Consider the following 24,825-nt stretch of genomic DNA (forward strand, 5'->3'; position numbering starts at 1 on the left):
AAGGAAAATACAGAACTACAGAAATAAAACCAACACTCTAACCCTCAGTCAAGTTCTGCGCTCTTTAGTCCTACAGATGTCATTAGACTTAAGGCCATGGACCCAGGTGGGGAGTTTTGCCTAAGGCTGGGCTGATTATCCTCTCACCCAATACACACACACATTCTCTCCCTCTTGTTTACCTTTCCCCTCAACCTACTATTTTTCTTTGTGTTAGGAATTTCTGGTGTTGGGTCATGCAATTCTGCTCCCCCCACATATCCTGAAATGGTATCTTCCCAAGAGACCTGTGTCATGTGCTTCTTCTTATAAAGGCAGGTCTTGAGAAATAAAACAGGAACAGCAGCAGAAAGCCATACCACAACTACATCTACACCTGACTTACATTGCCACAATCACGAGGCAAGAAAAGAGGTTATAGATATGGGGATTAGTCAGAATTTCATAACGCAACCTGTTCTCCAAAGCCAAGAATAATACTTGCCTGATAAGGAATCAGGAAATACCTATCGTTTACTTTAGGGGAACCTATTAGATGATAATGGATGGTCCCAAGTGTTCCAACAGGAACTGCAGCTGCAGAGAAATACAAAGAGATTGTTGAATCACATGCAAAAGCCATGAAAGAGCATATGGCTATTGGGACCTGAACCACCTCTTTCAAGCTGCTCCTTTAAATTGTAATTGTAAAAGTACTGTATTTTTTGCTCTATAAGACTCACTTTTTCCCTCCTAAAAAGTAAGGGAAAATGTGTGTGCATCTTATGGAGTGAATGCAGGCTGCGCGGCTATCCCAGAAGCCAGAACAGCATGAGGGATTGATGCTTTCACTGCGCAGTGATCCCTCTTGCTGTTCTGGCTTCTGAGATTCAGAATGTTGTTTTTTTCTTGTTTTCCTCCTCCAAAAACTAGGTGCGTCTTGTGGTCTGGTGCATCTTATAGAGCGAAAAATATGGTACATCCAGTTCAACCATTTGCCTCAAGCCTTAGAAATAGGGCAGGCTATCAGACAAGGGCAATTGTTGCTTATGATGCTCAATGAGTTAATTGGCAGTAATTCCTGGGACCAGATAGGTGTCCCTGAATACAGACCACTTCCATTGATGGATTGACTTAATAAAACCATGGAGAATCAGTGTGAGATAACCATACCTAATTTAGGGCATAGAACGCTTGGAGAGTTACCAGCTGATTTGTTATCTTCTGTTTCCGAACAAGGTTATCTGTTAGGCTCTGCTAGGCTGTTCCACAAAGTCTCCCCAGCAGAAGCAAAGGTGGTTGGAAAAAGAGGATGTCATCAGCAACTTACAAGCCAATGTACTCAGAAGTGACACATTAAGGATGTCAGCCACCAATCGGATGCAGTGACGGATCTGTAAAAAAGAGTGAATGCAGAGCGCATAATAAAAAAATTCCTTCCAGTAGCACCTTAGAGCCCAACTAAGTTTGTTATTGGTATGCGCTTTCATGTGCATGCACACTTTTTCAGATACCAGAGCACACAGTAAAGATTCAAACACACAAAGTCAGGAAGAGAATAATTTGGAATGGAAAGGACTCTTACCAAGTCCTCCTGAAACAAGGTGCTGAGAGACTTCTTTAAGAATCATGTAAAATGCATATTTTGGTATAGAACTACACAATGAATTAGCTATCCTAGGAATTTCTTCTGGAATTTCTGAATTTCACTCAGATCAGGGCTGAATACCTGCAGACACTCCTAGGCTGTAGCGATTTTTGGGTGGGATTCAATCACATACCAGCAAATCCAGGTTGCACAATCATAGCTGAACAGGAGGTTTTGCACAACAACCCCACTTCCCCCCAAACACTGGACTTTTTGCAAGAAGGAAAGTGTTGGGGAAATGCAATGCGAAATGTGAGATAACACTTGCTTTGACACAGCATTGTCTAGCCTCCCCACAAACAAATAGCAACAAATGCTCCTTAAATAGTCAAGGTCATCTAATCTCCCTGCAGACAAATCAGGATCCAAATGTCCTATGTGTTTGCGACACAGAAATTTCTCTGTGTATCCTGTAATAGTAAACCCAAAGCAAAGGAGACACACTTTTGTCCCCAAATAGTGAAAATGTAGTGCTGGAGAACTTTGTCAACTTTACTCCACTGTGAGTTGCACGCTCTTGATAGGGAAGAAACTCTTGTGGTTCACGTGAACCTACATAATTCACATTTCTCAAACCAATATGCAAACTTAAAGACAGCTGTCTTTTGACATTTACACCAAATTTCATGATGCAGTTCTCCAGCAAAAAATTGGGTACAAAGATGCATTATTTCAGGGGAAATTGAGCACAAAAACACATGTATTAGAGAAAACAATGCACATAGTTGCCCAGCTTACCACATCAATCAAAATTGCCCAGACCACAGATTGCATGTTGTTCTCATCTGGTCCAGCCACACTGAGCAAAAGGAATTATTGACATCACTGATTATAAGGAGCAAGTATAAGCATGTAGAAATTTCAGTATTCCTATTGCTTTGCAGTTCTTATCTCACATTCTAAAGCTTAAACCTAGGTTGGTTGCAAAACAGGAATACAGATATAAAGGAAGAACATGAAAAAGTTAGAGAATATATGCTGCTGGCAAATGGTTGGGTGTGTTCCACACGTCCAAACACTGAAAAATAATTTTAACTTCAGTCTTTGGAAGAGGCCTGATGGTCTTCAAGTTACACATGCAGAAACCCACAACTGAAGACAAAATGCCTGTTTGACAGCAAATTAGAATCATAGAATCATAGAATCATAGAGTTGGAAGAGACCACAAGGGCCATCGAGTCCAACCCCCTGGCCAAGCAGGAAACACCATCAGAGCACTCCTGACATATGGTTGTCAAGTCTCTGCTTAAAGACCTCCAAAGTAGGAGACTCCACCACACTCCTTGGCAGCAAATTCCACTGTCGAACAGCTCTTACTGTCAGGAAGTTCTTCCTAATGTTTAGGTGGAATCTTCTTTCTTGTAGTTTGGCTCCATTGCTCCGTGTCCGCTTCTCTGGAGCAGCAGAAAACAACCTTTCTCCCTCCTCTATGTGACATCCTTTTATATATTTGAACATGGCTATCATATCACCCCTTAACCTCCTCTTCTCCAGGCTAAACATGCCCAGCTCCCTTAGCCGTTCCTCATAAGGCATCATTTCCAGGCCTTTGACCATTTTGGTTGCCCTCCTCTGGACACATTCCAGTTTGTCAGTGTCCTTCTTGAATTGTGGTGCCCAGAACTGGACACAGTACTCCAGGTGAGGTTTGACCAGAGCAGAATACAGTGGCACTATTACTTCCCTTGATCTAGATGCTATACTCCTATTGATGAGGCCCAGAATTGCATTGGCTTTTTTAGCTGCCGCGTCACACTGTTGGCTCATGTCAAGTTTGTGGTCAACCAAGACTCCTAGATCCTTTTCACATGTACTGCTCTCAAGCCAGGTGTCACCCATCTTGTATTTGTGCCTCTCATTGTTTTTGCCCAAGTGCAATACTTTACATTTCTCCCTGTTAAAATTCATCTTGTTTGTTTTGGCCCAGTTCTCTAATCTGTCAAGGTCGTTTTGAAGTGTGATCCTGTCCTCTGGGGTGTTAGCCACCCCTCCCAGTTTGGTGTCATCTGCAAATTTGATCAGGATGCCCTTGAGTCCATCATCCAAGTCGTTGATAATTAGCAAGGTTGCGGAATATAATTAGGTTGCAGCCCAAAATATTGCCAAAAAGTTCAATCAGATTTTATCATTATCAAAATTGCTGCAGTTTTTGCCATTATTTTTCACTTTGGGTTAGACTCATGGGACAATCCAACAGAGACAGGTGCATTTAAAATCTAGACTGAAACTTATCTGTTTAACCCAGAAAAATGGCACTAACAGCAAGAGCCGAGCCAGCTATTTATTTATACTCTTTAGTTTTATCTCAGATTTGTATTTGAGATGTATCCTTCTCTGCTCATGACCTTCTTCAGTTACCAGGATATGAATTATCTTCCCCACTCACCTCTTTTGCTGTTTGACTTGAATATCGTTGATAAAGATCCTTGAAGCTTCAATGATGAATATCTGATTCTTGGAAGAATCCCAGAGTAGTTTGGATACAACATCAATCTTGACTTTCACTTCAGAACTGAAGACACCACTCTTGGTGCTAAACTCCAAAGAAAAGTAAATAAACAATTTTTCTCTTTTTTTTACAAGGGCTCGGGATGTTGGCAGAACAACAATTCTTAATGACTGCCTCTGCATTCCTATGAAAGCCCTCACCATTCAGTTGTGTTAATAATATTCTTGTTCTTTATAATTTTATTTCAAAGAAATTCCCAGTGTAATCAGATTTGAGTTAGAGCCAAGACGATAGACATTAAGGATTAACAGATTATAGTTCTGGTCTCTGTCATTTTATCATGTTTTAACCATAATTCTGTTCTGTTCCATCTCTGCACTTATATGAAATTATTATTATTAATTTAAATCATTTCAAAATATATATTTAAATGTGCATTTTCTCTCAAAGTATGTATGCAAAACACTTACTTTATCTAAAAGATTAGCCTTTAAATGTGTATTTTGATGAGAAACTATGTCACATTATTTGGAGAAGTGCAAAATGTGCTGGACAACTATTTTATTGTCTTCAAAAATAGACCTAATTCTCCAAATGCAGCTAACAAATCAGAAATAAAACAATAAAAACCAAAACAACCCACAAATTTAATCCCAACACATAATCAGAATTTAAACATAAAATTTCCAGCAAACATAACATCTCAAACTTCATTTGAAAAAAACCAGCAACATAAAACTAAGTCTGTTAAGACTTAGAATCAATGCACACGTTCATTCAAGAAGTACTGATCACATTCTGCATAGGAATTCACAGAGAATAATCATCCCTATGGACAATTCATTTGCCCTCTAAAATATATTAAACAGTGGTAACCAGCCATTTCACAGGGGTAGCTCATTTTTATATCATACCCTGCAACCCTAAGCACATTTGCCAGAGAGTAAGTCCCCTTCAGCAAAGTGCAATTTACTTTTCAATAAAGGTACTTTGTCTTGTGCGGCTAATGAGCCAACTTACAAACAAACTATTTGGTTGATGCTTGAAAGGCAGGACTAGAATCAATGGCTGGAAATTGCAAGGGAGCAGATTTTGGTTAAGCGTCATGTGTAACTTTCTAATTGTAAGACCTGTTCAGCTGTCAAACTGAATTCCTTGGGAGGTGGTGGGCCCTTCATCTTCACTGGTGCTTTTAAATCAGAGCCTGGTCACCCAGGCTCTGTCAGGGATGCTCTAGTAGTTGTGTCATGCATTGCATACCCCATATAAAGCCGAGGGTTGGAGTAGATGACCAGTAAGGCCACTTGCAACTCCATAATTCTATTAAACATTTTTGATCATTTATCTTGGGATGAACATTTGTTCAGAAACTTCAACTGACATCAGGGCACAATAGTACACATTGTGGATGGAAATGAGCACAGGTGACACTGGGGCTCTTTGACTTCCTATTGCCAAGGTTCAGGCAAGATTTCTCTTGACATCAGCCACAGTGTAACTTCATGAAAGGGTATCTATGGAGACTGGAAGTCTTATCCAACTTCTGACTGTGCTGTTTTGCAGCTCAAGCCAGCTGTTAGAAATGGAAAAGTGTGTTTCGTGCTCTTCTGGCTGTCAGCCCAATCTTTTTGGACACTTACCTTTCACCTTTAATGGAAATTTCAACTGGAAGGGAAAGGTGGACCTTGTCACCAGATGAAAACTTCATCAAAGTTGGAAGAATTGTAATTTTTGTAATGGCCAAGCTGAAAAAAGCAGCGAGAGTATTGAGAAGAGACAGTCAAGCAGGTCTTTTACTGCAATCTCTCCTCCCCCAAGCAGACTTCTGCTGAGAAGTGAATAGTGATGAAAGAATAATTTGATTCCTTACCAGACTGAAAAACAATCAATGACCCATTGTTGCGTCTAGCAACCACCTTCATCTGTAACTAGCTTTCTTGTAAATATAGGCCTGGGGAGGTGCCTTGGTACCCCTTGTCTAAAGCAAAGACGATGTTGCTTCCAGATAATCTGTTTATTTATCCTAATTTGTTGGTGGGTAGATAAGACAATGTTGGCTATTTATTTATTTGCAGGGAGGTTAGGTGACATTGCATCAGGCAAATATTCTATCCCATGGTGCATTGCCCTAGAGCAGGTCTGGAAAACCTGCAGCCCTCCAGATGTTGCCAGACTACAGCTCCTATAATCCCCGACCATTGACCACAATGGCTGGGACTGAAGGGAACTGGAATCCAAAAACATCTGGTGGGCCACAGGTTTCCCACCCCTATTGTAGGGGCATCTGAATATTTTAAAAAAGGCTTTGACGGTGGAGCATAGCCTATAATCCAACATCTGTAAAGATACTGCCCTGGTCTGGGCTATGCATGCCACTCATGATGAGAGCTGTCTGAAGAGAGTGATATACTTACTGCGTTATACTTTGTATCACTTTAAGCATCTCTGTTTCGTCAGCCTTGTTTCTCAAGCTTCCAGTCAGTTTTGTATCTTCTCTGCCTTTTAAGAGCTCACTTACATCTTTGATTGTCTTCGGCAGTGAGTTTGTTATGTCCAGTGGCAGCAGTTGCTTGATCACCTCCGACAGTAAGCCTTGTATATCTGAAAGTGGGAGGTGGTACACTGACTTCTTCACAAACCAGCTTTAAGGGAGTCAGAGAACATGGAAGGTCACAAAATTCAAGGGCTGGGGTATCACAATGATCCATCACAGTTAAATAACCTGACAAATTCCCAGAGAAAAGGCTGACCATGATTTAAGGCATCTATTACTTTATGATAAATAGAGAATCTTTGCAAAGCAGGGAGATAAAGTGGGAAGGGGGGAACTTTTGTACACGATGTTATCTCTTCTGCTTGTAAATGCTGGATTCAACCACAAACTTTTAAATTGCAAGAGAAGGTCAGCTGTTGTTGTTTTCTTGACCTGAGCAGGGCTCCTAGCACTGGGGTGGGGGGATGGCTTGTGATTATTGATGCCGTGCTTCAGGGATCCAGAATAACCTGTGAAACCACCAGATGTTTAGGAAAATAGCAACAAATGAAGTCTTATTACCTTCATCTTCTGCTTATGAACACCAGAGGCCCATTTGACTGGTCACCATTTGCAGCAGAATGCTAGATAAAACGAATACCTGGTCCAATCCAGAAAGAAAATTTGCATGTTTTGATCATTAAATAAACACTCACCTTCTGCAAGAGGGAGCCTTAAATTAGGAATGGGGAACCTTTCTCAGCCTGAGGGCTGCATTATTGAGGTTATTAATATTGTGCATATGGAAGCAAATTGGATAAATAAAAACTTGCTCTTCTTTGAAATAAAAATTCCCCAGTCCAAAAATATGGTTCAAAGGCCTTACTTACAGAACTTAACTCCAGAAAAACTCAAAACAACAAAGTTACATTCAAAAAGTTGCATAATATCATTTACTAATCCCAGCACAGGTAAAATATCTTAGAATAAAAAACCTCTTCCATCCAGAGCTAAAAATCAAAGCTCTGCATCTTCTCCAAACAGCCTCCATTAGCCTGAGGTTGTTTTCCTGGAAAGAGATTAGCAACATTCTCCTCAGCAGTTTCAGAACAAAGACTTGCTCCACCCAAGATGGAGCTCTACAAATTAGCATACGCATAGATTTATAACAGTATACTTTTCATGTGGTTGAAGTTAAACACTTTGTGACTGACCCAGCAGAGATACAGCCTCACTTAATGATCAACTGTTAGTAATGATCAACTGTTAGTCTCTCTACTCAGCTCCAATTTAGCGTCAGTGGAAATTTCCATGCCATGCATGCATACAGACACACTACAAGAGTTATTTTCCATTTTAATGTGCATGAAGCAATTAACATGCATTCCCTTCAGGGCCTGCTTCCAAGGTCCATACACCAGCATCAGGTGAAAAGGTAAAGGTGGGCAGAGCAATGAATGAATTTTTTTAAATGCAGCTAGCGTCATTTCTGCACACTAACATACCCCATCTCTATCCTCCATCCTCCATCAGAATTCAATGAAACATTCCAAGCTGAACAAAATAGGACCAGTGAGGGGGGTGGCCTAGGAGGGTTCTAAGGGCCAGGCAGAGGGCTGCATTCGGCCCACAGGACTGAGGTTCCCAGTCCCTGCTTGAAATGGGAGTTTAGGTGACAGAGGGAAGAAACATCAAAGAGAATAACTGCAAAAGCAATGCCATATCCCTGTTTTCACTCAGTATTTCTGATGGAAGAGTTTATTTCTGACAGTTAGGGCAGTGTAAGCAATGGTAATATGCCCTGCTGGTTACTTACAGTCATTGAATGCAGTGTCACTGATGCCTGCGGTGATAGAGGCATAGACCGCTCTGTTTGCAAATGAACTGACTTGACTCCTCGCGGTTCTGATTAGTCTCACTGTTTTACTAGCTGGTAAGTAGCCTCCATTTCCAAACAGATACTCTCCTCCTCCTTCCCCAACAGTTGGGTCAACTATACTGGCTCTGGTTTTGCAGTAAAAGAAGATCAGAACCAGATTCCAAAGGCTTTGCATCATTGCCCCTGACACATGGGGAAAGCACCTTTGCAAAGAAAGAAGCAGTGATAAAATAATAATAATATGTTTTCCGTATCTTAGATTCCCAAGAAATACCAGCACAAAGAGACAATAGTTACATCTGCACCGTAATACAGGCTGTTTGAAAGGAAAGCCATCGCTTTACTTTACCTATTAAGACTGCCTATGCACCATACATTTAAAGCACATTACTTCCCCCAAAGAGTTCTGGGAACTGTAGTTTTCTCATCACAATGCTGCAGTCCCCAGCAACAATAACATGTACTACAGTTATATGACAATGAGCATCCCAATTTGCTTGTGGGATATTTACATGTCTTCCCTTTGTTTGTCCCATGTCATTTTTCAATGCATTTCCCTGTCACATTGCAAACTGCAAAAAGACAGATCATTCTCAAAAGTGGGTTTGTTGTGATAGGATGGGGCAATAGAACCATTTATTCCACTTTAAGTGCAAATTCCAAAGGTATAGTATGTTTTTGAATCCCTCCAGCAAAATACTGTCAGTCTGGATGCACAGTAAGAAAGTAAGAAATAATGTTTTACAAGTTCCTGTTATGCTCCAGTCTAGTTTCCCTTGCTGTGCTTTCTTGTGTCAGTGGTCCGTATCACTGCCTGAATTTTCTAGGAGCAACGCACAACCTAAACATTCCTAAATGGCTTCCTCATCCCTCTCCATTTCTGTTTTTCTTCTTTTCCCTGCTCTCCTAGACTTGATCTTTTATACCTCATTGTTTCCCTCACCTATTTCTCCTCCACTGTGGAAGTTTATTCCCTGCTCTTCACCCGCCTCCAGAGACACCCTGTGTGTCTCTCAGATCTCAGTGTGAATATTATGGCACACCTACACCCATGTGGATTCTGAGGACAAATGCAGTCTTGTTAGTCATACCAGCTATGCATATTTCCCACCACTGAATTAAATGCAAAGAAGCAAGACTGCATAAATTGAAAGCAACAGTAATAATTTTATTATTTATACCCCAGCCACTCTGGGCAGCTTCCAACATATCTAAAACAATAATAAAAACATTAGCCCCTAAAAACTTCCATAAATAGGGCTGCCTTCAGATGTGTTCTAAAAGTCAGATAGTTGTTTCTTTCCTTGACATCTGAAGAGAGGGCATTCCACAGGGAGGGCACCGCTACCTTAAACATGTTCTATGGCAGTAGTTTTCAAATCTGGGACCCACATTTAGCCCAAACACACATTTGGAGACCTACTTCATAACTTTTTACCAAATCTTTGTGTGGTGGCTGTATCGGTGTTGTGACTCGTCTGTTGTTAGGCTGCTGTAACTGAGTTAGTAAGTCCTGACTCACCAGTTCAAGACCAATATTTTAAAGGACAGGTGTCAGTTTCCACATTGTTCTCTGTTTTTTGGTTAGAAAAAAACACCAACCAGAGTATTTACATTCTTAAGAAATTTTCTTCTAAATGCCCAGTCCCCAAATAGTCTGTTTCGGTTTTGTTCTTACCAAAAGTAGATGACGTGGCAGGTAGCTTTTACCTAGTAAAGAGTTTCCAGCAATGGCTTCTCAAACTGGCTCCATCCTCTGCTCTCACTGTTATATACTAATTGAATAATATCTTAATGAAGGGGTTGTGCACTAAGATGATTGTTTGTGGGAAGCAGACCTATGTTCCTGCCAACCTTCCAAGGTAAATAATTGGGTAAAATACAATATTCTGACTGTGAGCAGTAGGTGTTATGTTTGGCTACAGACTTTGAGCCAACTTGGTTATTCCGTTCTCTTGGACTCTGGTGTTGATAAGCAACGCAGTGGGCATTAAAAGAGGCAGGAACAGTAGATGCAGACCACCCAACTTTCTTAATATTTGTTCTTTGCAGAAGTCACATAGTGAGAATCAAATGGAACTTGGTTGCCTGAAGAGCTAAGGTACACTCTCCAGTAACACTCCACCCCCACCCTGCAGCATTCCCCATGAAAACCTGCTCTTTACCACTGTTCTGATTCAGCATTAAAGAGTGGGTTTTCCTGGGGAGAGTGGGGGGTGGGGTGAGGTGGAGCTCTCAGACATGGACTGGGAAAGTATGGATACCTGTGCCTAGAACACATGGGGCTAAAGGTAAATGTGGATGAGCCCTAAGTCTCGTCACTGCCATTGCTTGAGAGACTTGCTAGATTTTGCTAGTATGAACCATGTGCATTGACTGTGGACTGGATTGATTCTGCAGGAGCCCAAGGTGGCATATGTGTGGTTCCTAGGAGATCACCTCTCTAGGTACTGACCAGATCCAGACCTGTTTAGCTTCAGACTGTGAATAGAGACTGGAACAATGATATTATGAATTTCCTGCAGCCAATGGCTGCCTATGATCCTGATTTAACACTGCTGCATAGAACCAGGAGCTCAGAGAGGGTCCAGGTGAAACTTCTGCCATTACAGTGAGCATAGAAATCCACTCCTTAGTCCTGTTGAGCTTATTGCTGGATTCACACACAGTTCTCCATCTCTTCATGGACAAGCTGGTGACAGACCAGCCTGTAGTATGCCATTTGTCAGCACTGTTGGGATCAGTAGAATGGAAATAGCCCCTACCTGAGTAGCCTTTCCGGACGGAGGACCTAACATGCCCATTTTTCTTCCACCAACCCCTTAAAAGACAACAACCCTTTAAAAACACAATAGATCCAGTTGTAGGTCTCAAATCACCAGCAGATATTTCAAGAAAGATTCAAATAGACTAAACCTATCCTACATCCCTAACTAGATAGTATAATGGAGATCCATAATTACGAGATTGCTGTTCTCTAAGTTTTAGTAACAAGCAACCACAGCGAGTGGGCAAGAAGATGTTGCTGAAGGAGTCAAGCCTTTCCTTGAGAGCTGCTTTCACGATGAAAATCCAAAAGTTCCACCACCAAAAAAAAGCTTGTTGTACCCATTAAGTGAAATTCGCTTTGTAATTCTGTTTTCTTCTTGTGCTTCCAGAAGAGCTGCGCTTCACAAAAGCTTTAACCTTGATTTCAAAATGACAAAACTGAGCTTGTTTATCACCTGCTATTCTTTGCTAACTAATTATTGGCTCTTATTATGAGGGCTGCCATCTCTAAACCCCCTTAGTTAAAGGAGGGATGCTATTCATTTAAAGCATCAGACCATGTGAGAAATGGAAAAACATGGATTAAGAGGGGGATGTGCTTGCCAGACATCAGGATGGTCCCTCTCAAAGTGAGATTATATATATATAGACACACACATACCACATTTCATATCTGTCTCCATGTAAGCATATGCAAACACACAAGGTATGGAAACAGAGCAGCAGGAAAGAAATTGCTCTAGGGGAAGATTTTCAAAGGCATCAAGAGTAGAGAGGGGATTAGGCAATGCAAAATATGTCACACAGATTTTGCCTCCCATTTTTGGTCTTTGAAAAAGAAATGTCCCCTGGCTTCACTAAAGGGACTCTTTTTATCATAACAGGAAGAACTGCAGCAAATACTTGAAAGAGATTGTGGAAGGTGGATTCAGCATGAGGCCCAGCTAACTCATAAATGGCGTCACACGCATATCTCCCAGACTGAAGGAGATGTAGGGCAGGAAAAGGAATGATGTGCCGGCCTGCCTGTATAGAGCTGCTGAGGTCAGAGCAAGGTGGGGACATTTTCATGGCTCTAAATATATACCTAATGCAGATGGGACCTACGTCTGCAGGTCAGAGGCATCTGCTGCTATTCTGAGGACACAAAGGTGGAATTGCTTGTCCATTATTTCTGGGGAGATACAGGTGCCTTTTAGACATTCTCCTAGCACCATGGGAGCTATTTGTGAACAAGCAGCTCCTGAGCATGTTTAAATTTACAGATAGAATATGTCAATGACCCAGCTGTGTGGGCCTTTCTTACTTGAAGCAGTGCCCAGTTCCATGGCTGGGTGATTCAGAAGTTTGCCTAGACACACAGGTGCTGAATGCTAGTCAAGGGTGATTGCATTTCGAGACCAACATGTTCTGTTGCTACTGTGTGTTTGTGTTGGGGGGGAGAAGAAACCAAGTGATTTCAGCTTGGAAGGTCTGCTTGACCATGGTGAAGTTGTTGTAAGAAACAGCAGCTGTGCAAGTAAACAGAACACCAGGAAGGGGCAGTGGGTTGCATTATGATGAAGTGGTTACCATGGTATTTCAAAGTAGTTAATGAGGTGAAACACAACGAGGACCAGAAAGAAGCCACTCACACTTTTGGGCAGGTGGGTTTTTCAAGCATACCCTATGATATTCCACAGCAGTCGATGAAACGTTACCACACCACAAGCAAGCGCATTCAACGCCTGTCCTGTGGAATATAAGTGGTACATCCTCACTACCTGCGTCTACAAAGGGGCACAGGTGGGGGAAGATGTGATTCCACATAGACCTGAGCTTCTGTTCCTTCACCTGTTCCAAACATGGGAGAATTTCTACAAATCTAACTTCCCCCACAAAAATTCAGTGCTATCGAATGAGAAGCTGCATGTGCCAAATGTTTCTTTTCCCTAAGACTATTCTTATAAGTGATGAGTGTTTTGTCAGGAGACCTATTCCATGAGTATGACCAAACATACAATTCGTCTTTTGAACTTCTTATCATGGAAACATTAACCCTTCCATCTCACAACCCGCTTGCAAAATATCCGTTGAGAGAAAACAACAAGGAATGGAGCACTTCTTAACTGCTCTGCTTTTTAAACACTGCTTTGCTAAAGCACATAATACTGAGCCACCGTAAAGACAGGCTGAATCACGATTCACTCAAAAATTCATTTTCTTTCCTCACTCCCTTTTAAATCTGCATTTGTAATCTCATGTAGAGCCTTGATTTCTTTTGTGGCCTCCAGGCTCTGCAGAAATTCTAGTAATTAACAGTAATAATGAATATTTAGCAACCAGCAAATGAATGAATGTTTAGTAATTAGCAAATGCCTACCTAAAAGGTGTTGTTGTGCACTGAGGAAATGTGGACAACAGTTTGTTGATCCTCTGCATTTATTACCAACAAGCAAATCACAGATTGCAACAAGTGTGTTTAAAAATGGTAATGGAGACATCAGTGATGATGCCCTGCTTGGTGCTTTAATTAGGCTGCCTGCCTTACATGGGAAAAGGGACCTGGTTATTTTTCAAAAACAAAACACTTTAGGCTGATGGAATGTTTAAATTTTGGGGAAATACCAACCTATTGTTTATTGTTGTTTAAAGCCCTTCTGAATGAACTGAAGGAAAAACGAGTCCTGTAGTTAGGGAGGTTCTTAGTTATCATAGCTCAAGTTATTGTGGTTCAAGACTGGGCCTTTCCCATTTTTATTTGGAAATGCATTTGTAAATGCAAACTGTGCTCAGAGGATGCAGAAAATTCCAAATCTTTCCTCTAGTTAGTTTGTTATAGGGAAGCCATATGGCAGTTCCTTGCAATTTGCTTATCTATAAGCAAGTTCAGACAAAGGGTTGGGCTAGTCTAGAGTCCAGTTCCTAAACCATGGCTAACCAGACTCTTTCGGGAAGCTTAATCTGAATCATCCAGAGATGTACAGCGGTTAAAAACATGCATGGAAAATATCTGTGTAACCTGGGGGGGGGGGGGAGCGTGAAGCCTGTGATTCACAAAGATAGGCCACAGGCGCCACACTGTGGTAGGAGGGGGGCATAGGCGTTTTTGTTCTGAACTGTTCTTCAGAATTATTCTGTTTGCTTTCTTATATTTATATATAGCTTGAAGTAATCGCCCTTTTTTGTTGGTTTTTCTCCCAGCTTTTCATGGACAAGCTAAATTCTATAAATTCTATAAACCTTATGGCCCATAGCAAAATTATTTATTTGGGCAATTTATATATCTCTACATGGTCGGTGGTTCGAATCCCTGCGGCGGGGTGAGCTCCCGTTGCTTGGTCCCTGCTCCTGCTGACCTAGCAGTTCGAAAGCACGTCAAAGTCCAAGTAGATAAATAGGTACCACTCCAGCAGGCAGGTAAACGGTGTTTCCGTGCGCTGCTCTAGTTCGCCAGAAGCGGCTTAGTCATGCTGGCCACATGACTTGGAAAAACTGTCTGCAGACAAATGCCAGCTCCCTCAGCCAGTAAAGCGAGATGAGCGCCACAACCCCAGACTTGTTTGCGACTGGACTTAACTGTCAGGGGTCCTTTACCTTTTAACATGGTTTATAACAGGGGTCAGAAAACATTTTCCACTGTCCCTCAGACCTTGTGGGGGGCCAATTATATTTTGAAAGAAAAAAATTGAATGAATTCCTATGCCCCACAAATAACCCAGAGATGCATTTTAAATAAAAGCACACATTCTACTCATGTAAGAACACGCTGATTCCCGGACCGTCCGCGAGCCGGATAGAGAAGGCGATTGGGCTGGATCCAGCCCCGGACCTTAGTTTGCCTACCCAAGGTTTATAACATAGAACAAAGACATGTTGAATTTAAAATCAGGAGATTTTCCACACTCTATAAGAAACAATTAACAACTAAAAAGAACACTCTCTTTAGCAAGAACAAATAGCAAGTGAACTGTCAGACATGCCAGTTTCAGGAAGCCTGCAAACTTGCAGAAATATGTTTTAGAGGTGCTCACTTTCCCCGAGAAATGCTAACTTCTAAAAAAAAAGTATTTGCCTGCATTGTGCATAATACTTTATATTCTTTATTGGATAAATACAGCTTTAAAGTTCTTGACAATGTGTAGAAACTGTATATTTCCAAGGAAAATTTTAAACGCGGCTCAGACTTTGTATCATCAACTGTGTGAAGAGGACAATGGTCTTGTACTCCTAGCTGAAGCCCGAGCAATGCATTGGATGGGTTCAAGGCCAGCGCAAGACATTTTGGCATCTGAGGAGGACCCCACAATGACTCCCCCCTCCCTGCCAGGAAAGAAGGGGTGAGGGAAGATCTACATCAGGAACAAGGGGGGGGGGGAGAAAGATTGACATTGGGAACTGATGCCCCTGTGGATTCTGCTGCCTGAGGTAGTTGTTTTACTTTACCTCATGGGTGGGCCGGACCTGACTGGGGTTCAGCAGGCAATCTGCCAAGAGTCAGTTAATCAGTTGCTGATGCTGAAGAAAGTTGCCAGGTTTCAGTCATGGTTTTACTGTAGGAAAGGTATTTGTGTAGCAGAAAAAGCATTAAAATAAATAATAAAATAAAATAAATGTAATCATTAAACTTAAGTGTAACATCAATAAAGCAACAGTAATCCCTATAAGCAAAGTATAGTTACATAACCAAATTGCAAATAAATATGTTCTTCTGTGTTTAAATTTTAATAAATCACATTTGTTTTGACTTTCAAACCCTAATTCCCCAGTCTGTCAGCCCTGTATCTAGCTAAGGTAGGTGATAAAATATGTACGGGATGATGATGATGATGATGATTATGTAATGCTGAAGGAATAACAAAAGCAGGTACTTTTAATAGATAGTGTATGTTGCAGGGATACTGCATATAATAAAATAGTGGTGGCAATACTAAACAGCAGCAGGCCCTCTGTTGCAATATTGGGGGCCAACACTGGGCCAGGAAGCCCTAGATGGACAAGCAATATTCTATATATTGATGTGGGAGGGAGGTGGGGCTCTTGAGTAAACTCTGAGACTATAGAACTCCACAGCTGTGTGCTAAAGCAAAAATTCTCCAAAATCCTGCCTCACACTCAAACATGAGACCAGGGTTTCCCAAACTTGGGCCTCCAACTGTTGTTGGACCACAGCTCCCATCACTGTTGGCTGGGGCTGATGGGAGTTGGGAGTCCATCAAATATGGAGAGCCAGAAATTTCCCTGCCCCTGCACAAGACAGGTAGCCCTGATTACTAACCATTGTCTGGCTGTTAATTGCTATGATTCCTGTCTCCCTACAGAATGGCTGGGGGAACTTTGGCCTTTCAGATGTTGTTGAATTCCCAACTCCCACAACGAGCATGGCCTGTGCTACTGTTTTTGATTGGTTATGTTCTACTTCCACTGTCAGAATGCTTCTGAGTACCAGTAGCTGGAAAACACAGGAGTGGAGGGCACTGTTGTGCTCAGATCCTGCTTGCAGTACTGTGAGTACAGGATGCTTGTCTTGATGGGTCACTGGCCTGATCCAGGAAATTAGAGATTCTGGCAACATGGAGGCCCTGCCCAAGAGGCTGCTAAATCTCACCTGCAGGTTTGGCCCCTGACCTATATTGATCTTCTCTGGCAAACCCATAAATTTTGGTAACTGTGGCACGGACTCTGGCTTCCATCCCGAGCTACAAATTGAACCCTCACCTACTTCTCGGCTTCAAGAGGTCAGGAAATATGCAGCCACCTCAGACACTAAGAGCAACAAGTTCAATGGAAGCTGGCCTTGCATCTTCCCCAGCAAACTATAGCCACATTCTCAAAGTAAGTAAATCACTTACCAGGTTTGGTGAAGAGCTTTTGGACTTCACTTTCTTTGTGTTTCTTGCTGTGGCTGCTGAGGCAACAGCACCATCTAAGTAGCCATGGGATTTAGCACTCTGTACCAAAATGTTCTTTTTTAAAAAAAAATATTTAAAAAAAATAATTATTATTTTGTGCCAACTCCCAAGAACTTGGCAATAGCTCAAATTATGAAAACTGTGTTAAATTATGCAGATATCTTACTTCTTATTCTGCTTGTGCCCAATATTATATTGTAATATATAATTAGTCAGGTCTTGAAAAATAGCCAAGGAAAATCTGCAGTAAAATGTGCATTTTATTGATGTTAAAGTAAAATATGGCACTCGTTAATGTAAATCACTTAGAGTATTGGTTTTTTTTAACGCCCTAGGCAGCAATTTTAAACTTTTTAATTAGAAGAAAATTATTCTGCTCTCTGCCTACGAACATAGAATAAATAGTATATGTCACTTAAATATATGCCAATACCCTTTTGCTTAAATCAGGAGGTGGGAACCAGCAGCCTTTGGCAGCCTCCTTTCCTTGTCCTGGCCCCTGCAGAAAAAGAGCCTCCTATTCTGAGCCTAAGTTTGAGGGTTGTCACAGGCAAGGAGGGAAGGCTTAAACACCCCCCCCCAACTGCTTGACAGTGGAACCATCTCCCTCAATAGGTTGTGGACTCTCCTGCTTGGGAAGGTTTTTTAAGCAGAGGTTGGATCACCATCTGTCATAGATGCTTTCGCAGAGATTCCTGCATTGCAGGGGGTTGGGCTAAAAGACCCTCAGGGTCCCTTCCAACTCTAAATTCTATGATTCTATCCGTTTCAACCCTAACCCTGCTGAAAAAAAATAGCTGGCTGTGACAGTATGCAGCCTCTCCAGCCACATTGTGGAACAAGTTCAACATGAGCTTATCCCAGAAGGCTTGAAAACAGACTTCAGTAAGGTGTTTTTAAGCCTCGTGACTAGAACCTTTGCGGAGAGTGCAGCTGGACAGGGAAGGGTTAAGCATGCTCAGTTCCCTTGTAGATCACCCACCTTGAGCAGTTAGGCATGCAGTAAAGGCAAAATGCTCGTCTTCCAAGTTGAAATGCACTGTGCGAGAGACTGTTTATGTCTGTGCTATATGTGTGCTGGCTCTGATTCTGCCCACTCTTGGCATAGAGCCCCAGGAAGGTCAGCTCTCTGGCTGAAAAGGCTTAAGTGCTCTCGTTTTGCCTGCTGCTTTACTCTGGGGTCCAACATTTGATGACTGGTTTTCTCATGCTTGCGTCTCGCTCTTCCAACAGGAACACACAGAGCAGCAAACAATTAAATCACATGCACAACATTACACATGGAAGTAAAATAGCATTGAAAACAGTTCTATTTTGTTATCTGGGTTATATGGATAAAAATTGCTTTTTTAAAAAAAACCCCAAAACTTTGTAACATAACCAGGAATGGAGCCGGAAGTGCCCTATCACACCTTGGATGGTACTTTTTATGTTCTTGGCTTTGAATCGGGCAGTTGTGTTTCACTTTGGGCCCTATGAAATTTGTAAGTGGTCTTCAGACTTTTCAGATGCAGGACCCACCTTTAACACAAACAGGTATTTGGGGACCCATTTCTTAATCTTATACCATGCATTGCAATGGTGGCTGTGCTCCTCTTGCAACCCACCTTAGGTCAGGCTGTGACCCACCAGCTGAAGACCACACAGAGGGTTCACATGTGTTGTGGTGACTCAACTCTTGAAATGGGCATATGGCTTCATTGCCCTAGAATTCCAATCACTTGCGGACATTTTGTGCATTCTATAGATTAGCTGTCAGTTTAAGCAGAATCGTATTCTACAGAACAAAGCAAAGTCTGGCGTGGTAAGGTGAATATAGTCTTTTTATTGACTACTGTGAGTAGAACAAACTAAATACATCTGTAACAGTTTGGGTTCCTTTATACAGTACATTAAATAAGTTATGCACATAAAATAGGTAACAAAAACTCCTAGTATAGAATCGAATGGCAAAAATTAGATAGAAAACAGAATCCAAGGAGTCTTCCCGTAGTAGAATTCCACATACATTTTCAAAAATTGTTTTAAAATCATGAATGGTAGCATTCATTTATGTACATTGGAGTTAGTGTGTTTTCCTCTTAATACATAGCAAGCCATTGTAGCTGCATGGAAAGTTATGGAAGACTGCCTATTTACACACAATTTCAGAATGCCGTCTCACTTTCTCTCTCTCTCTCTCTCTCTCTCTCTCACACACACACAGACACCCCCCTCCCTACACACATCCCTTAACTCTTTGGAGCAAATCATCTTTTCACTTCTCTGCAGAAAATAACATGGCAAGTGGGGGGTTTACAAGCCAATAAGTAATTTCAACACCACAGCTTTAATTATGATTTCCATATTTTTCTGCAAAACTGATTTATTATTCCTTGCAGAATGAGAAAAGTTTGAGATTAACAGGGCTGCTTCTTTTACTGCTTTTTTCCTTTTTCTTTTTTGCATGTGGCAGAGAAAGGTCTGCATCCAACAGAAGTGGCCATTTTTATAATTTTAAAACCTTGATCCTCTTCACTCATCAATAAAACCGAAGACTTCCCTCTTTGGCACTGCATCACTAAGTGATGGGTCGCACGTGGAATTTTTGGCTTTTTTTCTTCAGGCAGTTTAGTATCTGGGAATGTGAATGCATGGAGATGTGTCTCATGAGCAAAACCAAAGCCGCTCCCTAGCAGTGTTCTAGAAGATCAAATATTACCTTAAAAAATGGGCTACCACGGGATAGCCATTAGAAATAATGCTAAATCACATTTGGGCACTAAATGAACAAGCCCTGTTTCTCATGTGCTCCTTCATCTTCTGCACTCGCAATTTCATCTCCCACAACAATAGTAGCAAAATATAACCAACCTTCAAATGAAGCAAAGCTTCTGCTGCTAAACCTCAAGTGAGTCAGGAAATTAAGAGCACAGAGTTGCTTCACATGGTATACTTCTGAATTAATCCAATGTCAACCTTATCAGAATAACCTTTCAAACACAGAAGCCTTACACAGTCGCTTTGCTAGCAGAATGCAGCTTTGGGTATATCTACACCCGCCCCCCAATTTTGGGGGGTGGGTGTGTTTAAGTCTTTCTCCAATCCAAATCCTTACCCCCTTGCTCTCTGGGAAAAATGAATAAGGCTTTCCGTGTGGCTGCAATTATTTATTAACTTTAATTTACTTTTTAATCTAATTCAACCATCAAGTTAACTTCAGTCTAGTTCAATCATATAATTTAATAGTTAATTTGGCATGCTCAAGATTTAGCATCACAACTTAATGGATTTAAGTTCTTAGTGGATTTGAATTCTTTTCAAGTGTCCTCCCAGTGACATGCTTTCAAATGCCCTGAAGTGAACAGGCAGGCTGCTAAAGATGCAACAGGGAGGCCTCACAACTCAGGAACATAGCCAAATGCGTTGGTAAAGTCACATTCCTTGGTTTTAAGTGCACGGGATCCCTAGCTGGAGGCATCAGTTTAAAGATATATACTGCTTAGAGAAGCAAAAAGATCCCATTGGCCTTGGATGTTCGTGAAATCTGTTATTTGCAACTTGAACTTTATTTAACTTTGCTCACATGCACTGAGAGACCTGGTGATAGAAAACCTGTTGGAATAAACCATGTCTGGTAGGGGATCCTGTTATTTTATTTATTTAATGTATATAACATGTCAAAGCAGTTTACAAAATTTTTGTATCAATGAATCTCAAACATTAAAAGCCAACAACTTCTCTCTCTCTCTCTCTCTCTCTCTCTCTCTGTGTGTGTGTGTGTGTGTGTGTGTGTAATAATATCTTGGTGTTACGAGACAAAGCAATTAGATCTCAGGGAAAGACCACCAATCCTTTTTGTAAAAATCTTTGGATGAAACATTTCAATCTGTTGCGGCCCATAGACAGATTCTTAAGCAGCTTGCCCATAACTGTATGGAATTAAAATGGATCAACAAGTGGGATGGCTGCCGAGTCATTATATGAAGTAGTTTTAAATCCTCCTTTCAGCAAACAAAAATAGCATCCTTGTACCTCCCCCTTTTTTTTCCATGTGTCCAAATTGAGAGAGAGGTGGGAGAAATGGAAAGGGGGTGGGGGAACCAATAAATATAGTCTTAGATAATGGGAGGAGTGGAAATAGCTAGAACTAAGAATCAAGCTTACTTACATCTCATTTCACTTGATTCACTTTTGCCTGAGAAAGAAATTTTCAAATAATGGTCAGATTGCATACCAAAGATGAGAGAAGAGGATGCCCAGGCAAGCTCTGCTTTGTAGTAAAACGAACAACCATCTTGTTAGAACCTCGGGTGAGAGTAGCATTTTGAGAAAGTTCGGATAAAATGAAACAATAGGTCAAAGTCCTCAGGGTCCCAGGCAGACCGTTCTGAGATCCCACTAAGGAAGGCTAACATGGACTCCTAAAGATGACATTATAATAGTATGGAAAATGCCCCAAAACAACATAAGCCTGAGCGCCAATGTGCTGGAGTACAAACCTTCTTCAACATTTTGAGGCATCTGTTTTTCAATGTAGAAAACTAATAAACTGTGTTGAGCGCAATCTTCTTTTTAGAGTGCGTTACTGTCTATTGCTGTCACGGAGGCTGGGGTGGAGGATCGAGAAGTGGCGGCCGATGTTTTCTCTAGAGCCGGACTTGCTACCGCATCGACTGCTTTGAGAGTGCCGGCGGCTGTGGATCGGCCTGCTGGTATAGGGGCTGGTTTGACTTGGCTGTGTAAGCCCTGCCCACAGATTCGGTGGTGCCTCTCCCAATCTTTGTGCTGGCAGAAGGAGCCACAGTAGCGGGCAATGTTGCAGCCGCTACAGGTCTCGCTGGCTTTGCGCCCACAGTTCCAGCAGCTCTGGAAAACCAAAGAACAAGCATTTCTCTTAAGCACAGCTCCAAACAAGACTGGCTGTTGCCCATCCCAACTGAAGCCATCAGAGGAAGGTAAGAAATGGTACCCCACCCACTAAAAAAGTGCTATCGACCGACATTTCTATAATGCAGAGATTCATAGCAATCCATGCAAGTACTACCACCCGTACCATTAAGAGAACAGCACCACCTCGTGAGAAGCCTACAACAAATTAGCCGCACAATAGGTTTAAATGGGTTAATTTGTAAGAAGCAAGGTTTTTCTGAAAGCCCATCCAGTGTGTGGACGATCTTCCCAAGGCATGGGGGTTCCAACCTAGAAGTTGAGCAGAGCCACACAATAACTTTGCCTGCCACAACTAAGCAACATGGCAGAAAAGCAACTGGGAGAAGGGAATTCTGCCGTGACAAAGCATCTCCTAAATTTGCTTTCATTCACCTGCATTTCACTGACTGCCAACACCCTGCAAATCCAACAGATGGCCTCTCCAATATAATTGCTGACATTGTCCTCACTGCAACTGTTCCCAAACAATGGGGGACAGCAAGGTGTGCGAGGGGCGGGGAGCAAATCTCAAAGCCTCATGCAGTCACTGAAAATGACAGTGGAGATTCAATGGCAGCACCAGTGAATCTGAATTAGTTGCTTGTTGGACAGAAATAAAGGTGAGGTCTAAAGGCAATAAATAAATAAACAAACAAGAGGTGTGTCAGTGCACAAACAGCCCTAGCTAACTCAGAAGAGCGAGCCAAGCTGCATATTCCCAGGCAAAATGTGTTCTTTTGGAGGGGGAGAAGCTGGAAGTGTCTCAAAACTCTAATTGACTTTAGATTTTTGCTCCGATCAGATTAATCAGAATGAAAAACAAGGATGAATCCGGAAGGATTGCATGTCTTCTTTAAAGTTCTTGCCTTGGGACTTTTTCCATGATTGCCAGAGATATTCCCTTGGCTTCTCACCTCTGTAGACTCCTCCTGCTCATTGATGACTAGGAAAGCGTCTTCTGTAGCCTGGCGTTTTGCATCGGCAATGGTCTGTTCCATGCGGGCTCTCTCAGTTGCAATCATTTCAAATGCCTTCTGCTCGGCCTCTGCTACAGCTTTTTGGACTTCAGACATGGCCTGGCGCTTCACTTCATTCACAGCTTCTTCTGAAGGGAAACAAAAGCCTCATCAAACGGCTTCACATTGGAAGGCAAAGTATATAGCATGGAAGTACCCAGTGGTCATAGGAGTTAAGAAAGTGAAGCTTCTGCATAGCACTTTAGCCTAACTTATGGCAATACTACTGAATTGATGGTCATACTGTGATTTCTTATGCCCTCTACTGCATCACATAGGAGCAGCAGCAGACTTTTTGTATCCAAAGAATTCAGCATGCTTTGGGTTACCTTGAGCCTCTGGAACTGAGTAAACTACAAATCTAACTAAATGCATTGAGATAGTTACCCTTTTAACAAAGTTGGCAGTCCATACAGAAAGTTAGGGATGCTATTTGAGTAAACTAAGCAAGGCAGTAGAAACTCTAGCCTTGAAAATTAATGCAGTCTCTTTTCCTGGTGCCATTTCACTCCTTTACTGTCCTTGACCTTGCTTGCTGGCCCATCCAGCAGTTTAATTCTACTGGCTACACAGACCCTTGTGATTCTGTTTACGAGCACCCAGGACACCACATTAAGGGTGGTTTTGCTGCATCAGCATCATCAACAGAGAATTGGATTAAATGGCAGTGTCAGCAAATGAAGCAGAAGCCAATGAAAGAAGGGAGGGGGCACGAAAGGGAAGCACTAAAAAGAACAGTATCAAACAATGCAAATTTGTAGTATCAAACAATGCAAAGAACAGTATCAAACAATGCAAATTTGTAGGAGACTCAGAAAGTCGCAGAGGAGGTACTTTTCAACATGCACAAAAATTAACACAGAATGAAGCAAATGGTTTCATCCAGCCTCTACTTAAAGCAAACCTTCAAACATTGTTCAGAACCCCAAGATGAACCCCGTTTTTAGTAGTGTTATCCTGTTAAAACTGATAATGAAAGAAAACAGCCAAAGTCCAATGGAGCTAGGTATGCTTATGCCCATGAATTTACAGTGTGACCTATGTGTAGAACCTATATTTCCATAGTGTTTCCCCTATGGAACTATCTTTTTAACTGTTAAAAACATACTAACACAGCCACACTTTTCAATATTTTTCCCCAGAGAAGAGGAAGTGGAAGGTTGTCTACCTTAGAAGCCAAACTCTCCATAAACAGAGGGACATGTCTTTTAGCTTTCTTATTTGATCTTGCCAGTTTTAAAATGGTTTGTAATGCTATATTAAAGCAGGGCTTTTAAAAAGAATTTGAAAATCACCATCTTTTCATAATTAGCAGACTGCTTTGGAAACTGCCTTTAAAAGTATTCCTGAAACATTTGCTTGCAGTTGTAGTGTGTTGTTAACAGAAACACTCCTATAATTTTTTATAAAGGGATATAGAAAGTATATTAACATAAAAAGGGATTCCTTTCCCTCTGCCCTATTTTGTCTCAAGGAGCAGGGCAAAATTCCCTTCCTTTCATTCTGCTATGCCCTCTTCCAGCTCCTGCCAGAAAGGCAAACTGAAAAACCAAGTGAACATTGTCACTACCGCCATTTACCCAGACAACCCCCAGATTAAACATGCAAGGAGCAGTGGCACATGTGGGACTCTCTATCAGCTACCTCCAAGGAAAAGAGGCTCAGGCACCCCCTCTCCCCCCACTCCGTCTGGGGAAGGTGCCAGCGCTGCCTGGCTGGCTGGCTCAAATCCCTAGGTCAAATGGACAAGCAGTGATGGGTCCAGATGGGTCCATCTGCTGGAGGCCCTGGTTGGCTCTGGCCATTATCA

At 41.7% G+C, this 24,825-nt stretch overlaps 2 protein-coding genes across 8 annotated transcripts in view; both read right to left on the reverse strand.

Annotated features, from left to right (window-relative positions):
* Window positions 1–163: 163 nt before the first annotated feature.
* LOC310709076 (uncharacterized protein) lies at window positions 164–13,569 on the reverse strand. The gene is made up of 8 exons (XM_083508250.1): window positions 13,560–13,569; window positions 8,366–8,631; window positions 6,491–6,677; window positions 5,717–5,821; window positions 4,014–4,160; window positions 2,366–2,426; window positions 1,310–1,373; window positions 164–576 (listed from the first exon to the last, which is right to left on the reverse strand). Exons 2-8 carry the CDS (start codon window positions 8,604–8,606, stop codon window positions 443–445), a joined length of 939 nt encoding a protein of 312 aa, XP_083364376.1. The 5' UTR covers window positions 8,607–8,631; window positions 13,560–13,569; the 3' UTR covers window positions 164–442.
* A 5,324-nt stretch (window positions 13,570–18,893) lies between these two features.
* Window positions 18,894–24,825, reverse strand: part of CBFA2T2 (CBFA2/RUNX1 partner transcriptional co-repressor 2) — a 66,738-nt gene continuing 60,806 nt past the window's right edge. For 4 of the 7 annotated variants that reach the window (XM_083508083.1, XM_083508085.1, XM_083508087.1 and 1 more), the window contains exons 10-11: window positions 22,914–23,104; window positions 18,894–21,936 (exon numbers count right to left, since the gene is read on the reverse strand). In XM_083508083.1, coding sequence (XP_083364209.1) covers window positions 21,643–21,936; window positions 22,914–23,104 — 485 coding nt within the window. In that variant the 3' untranslated portion in view covers window positions 18,894–21,642. The remainder of the gene's footprint in view (window positions 21,937–22,913; window positions 23,105–24,825) is intronic. The other 3 variants (XM_083508084.1, XM_083508088.1, XM_083508089.1) reach the window with 1 other exon arrangement.

The sequence above is a fragment of the Podarcis liolepis genome, assembly GCF_965112155.1.
Source record: "Podarcis liolepis genome assembly, chromosome: 6".
Classification (NCBI taxonomy): Eukaryota; Metazoa; Chordata; class Lepidosauria; order Squamata; family Lacertidae; genus Podarcis; species Podarcis liolepis.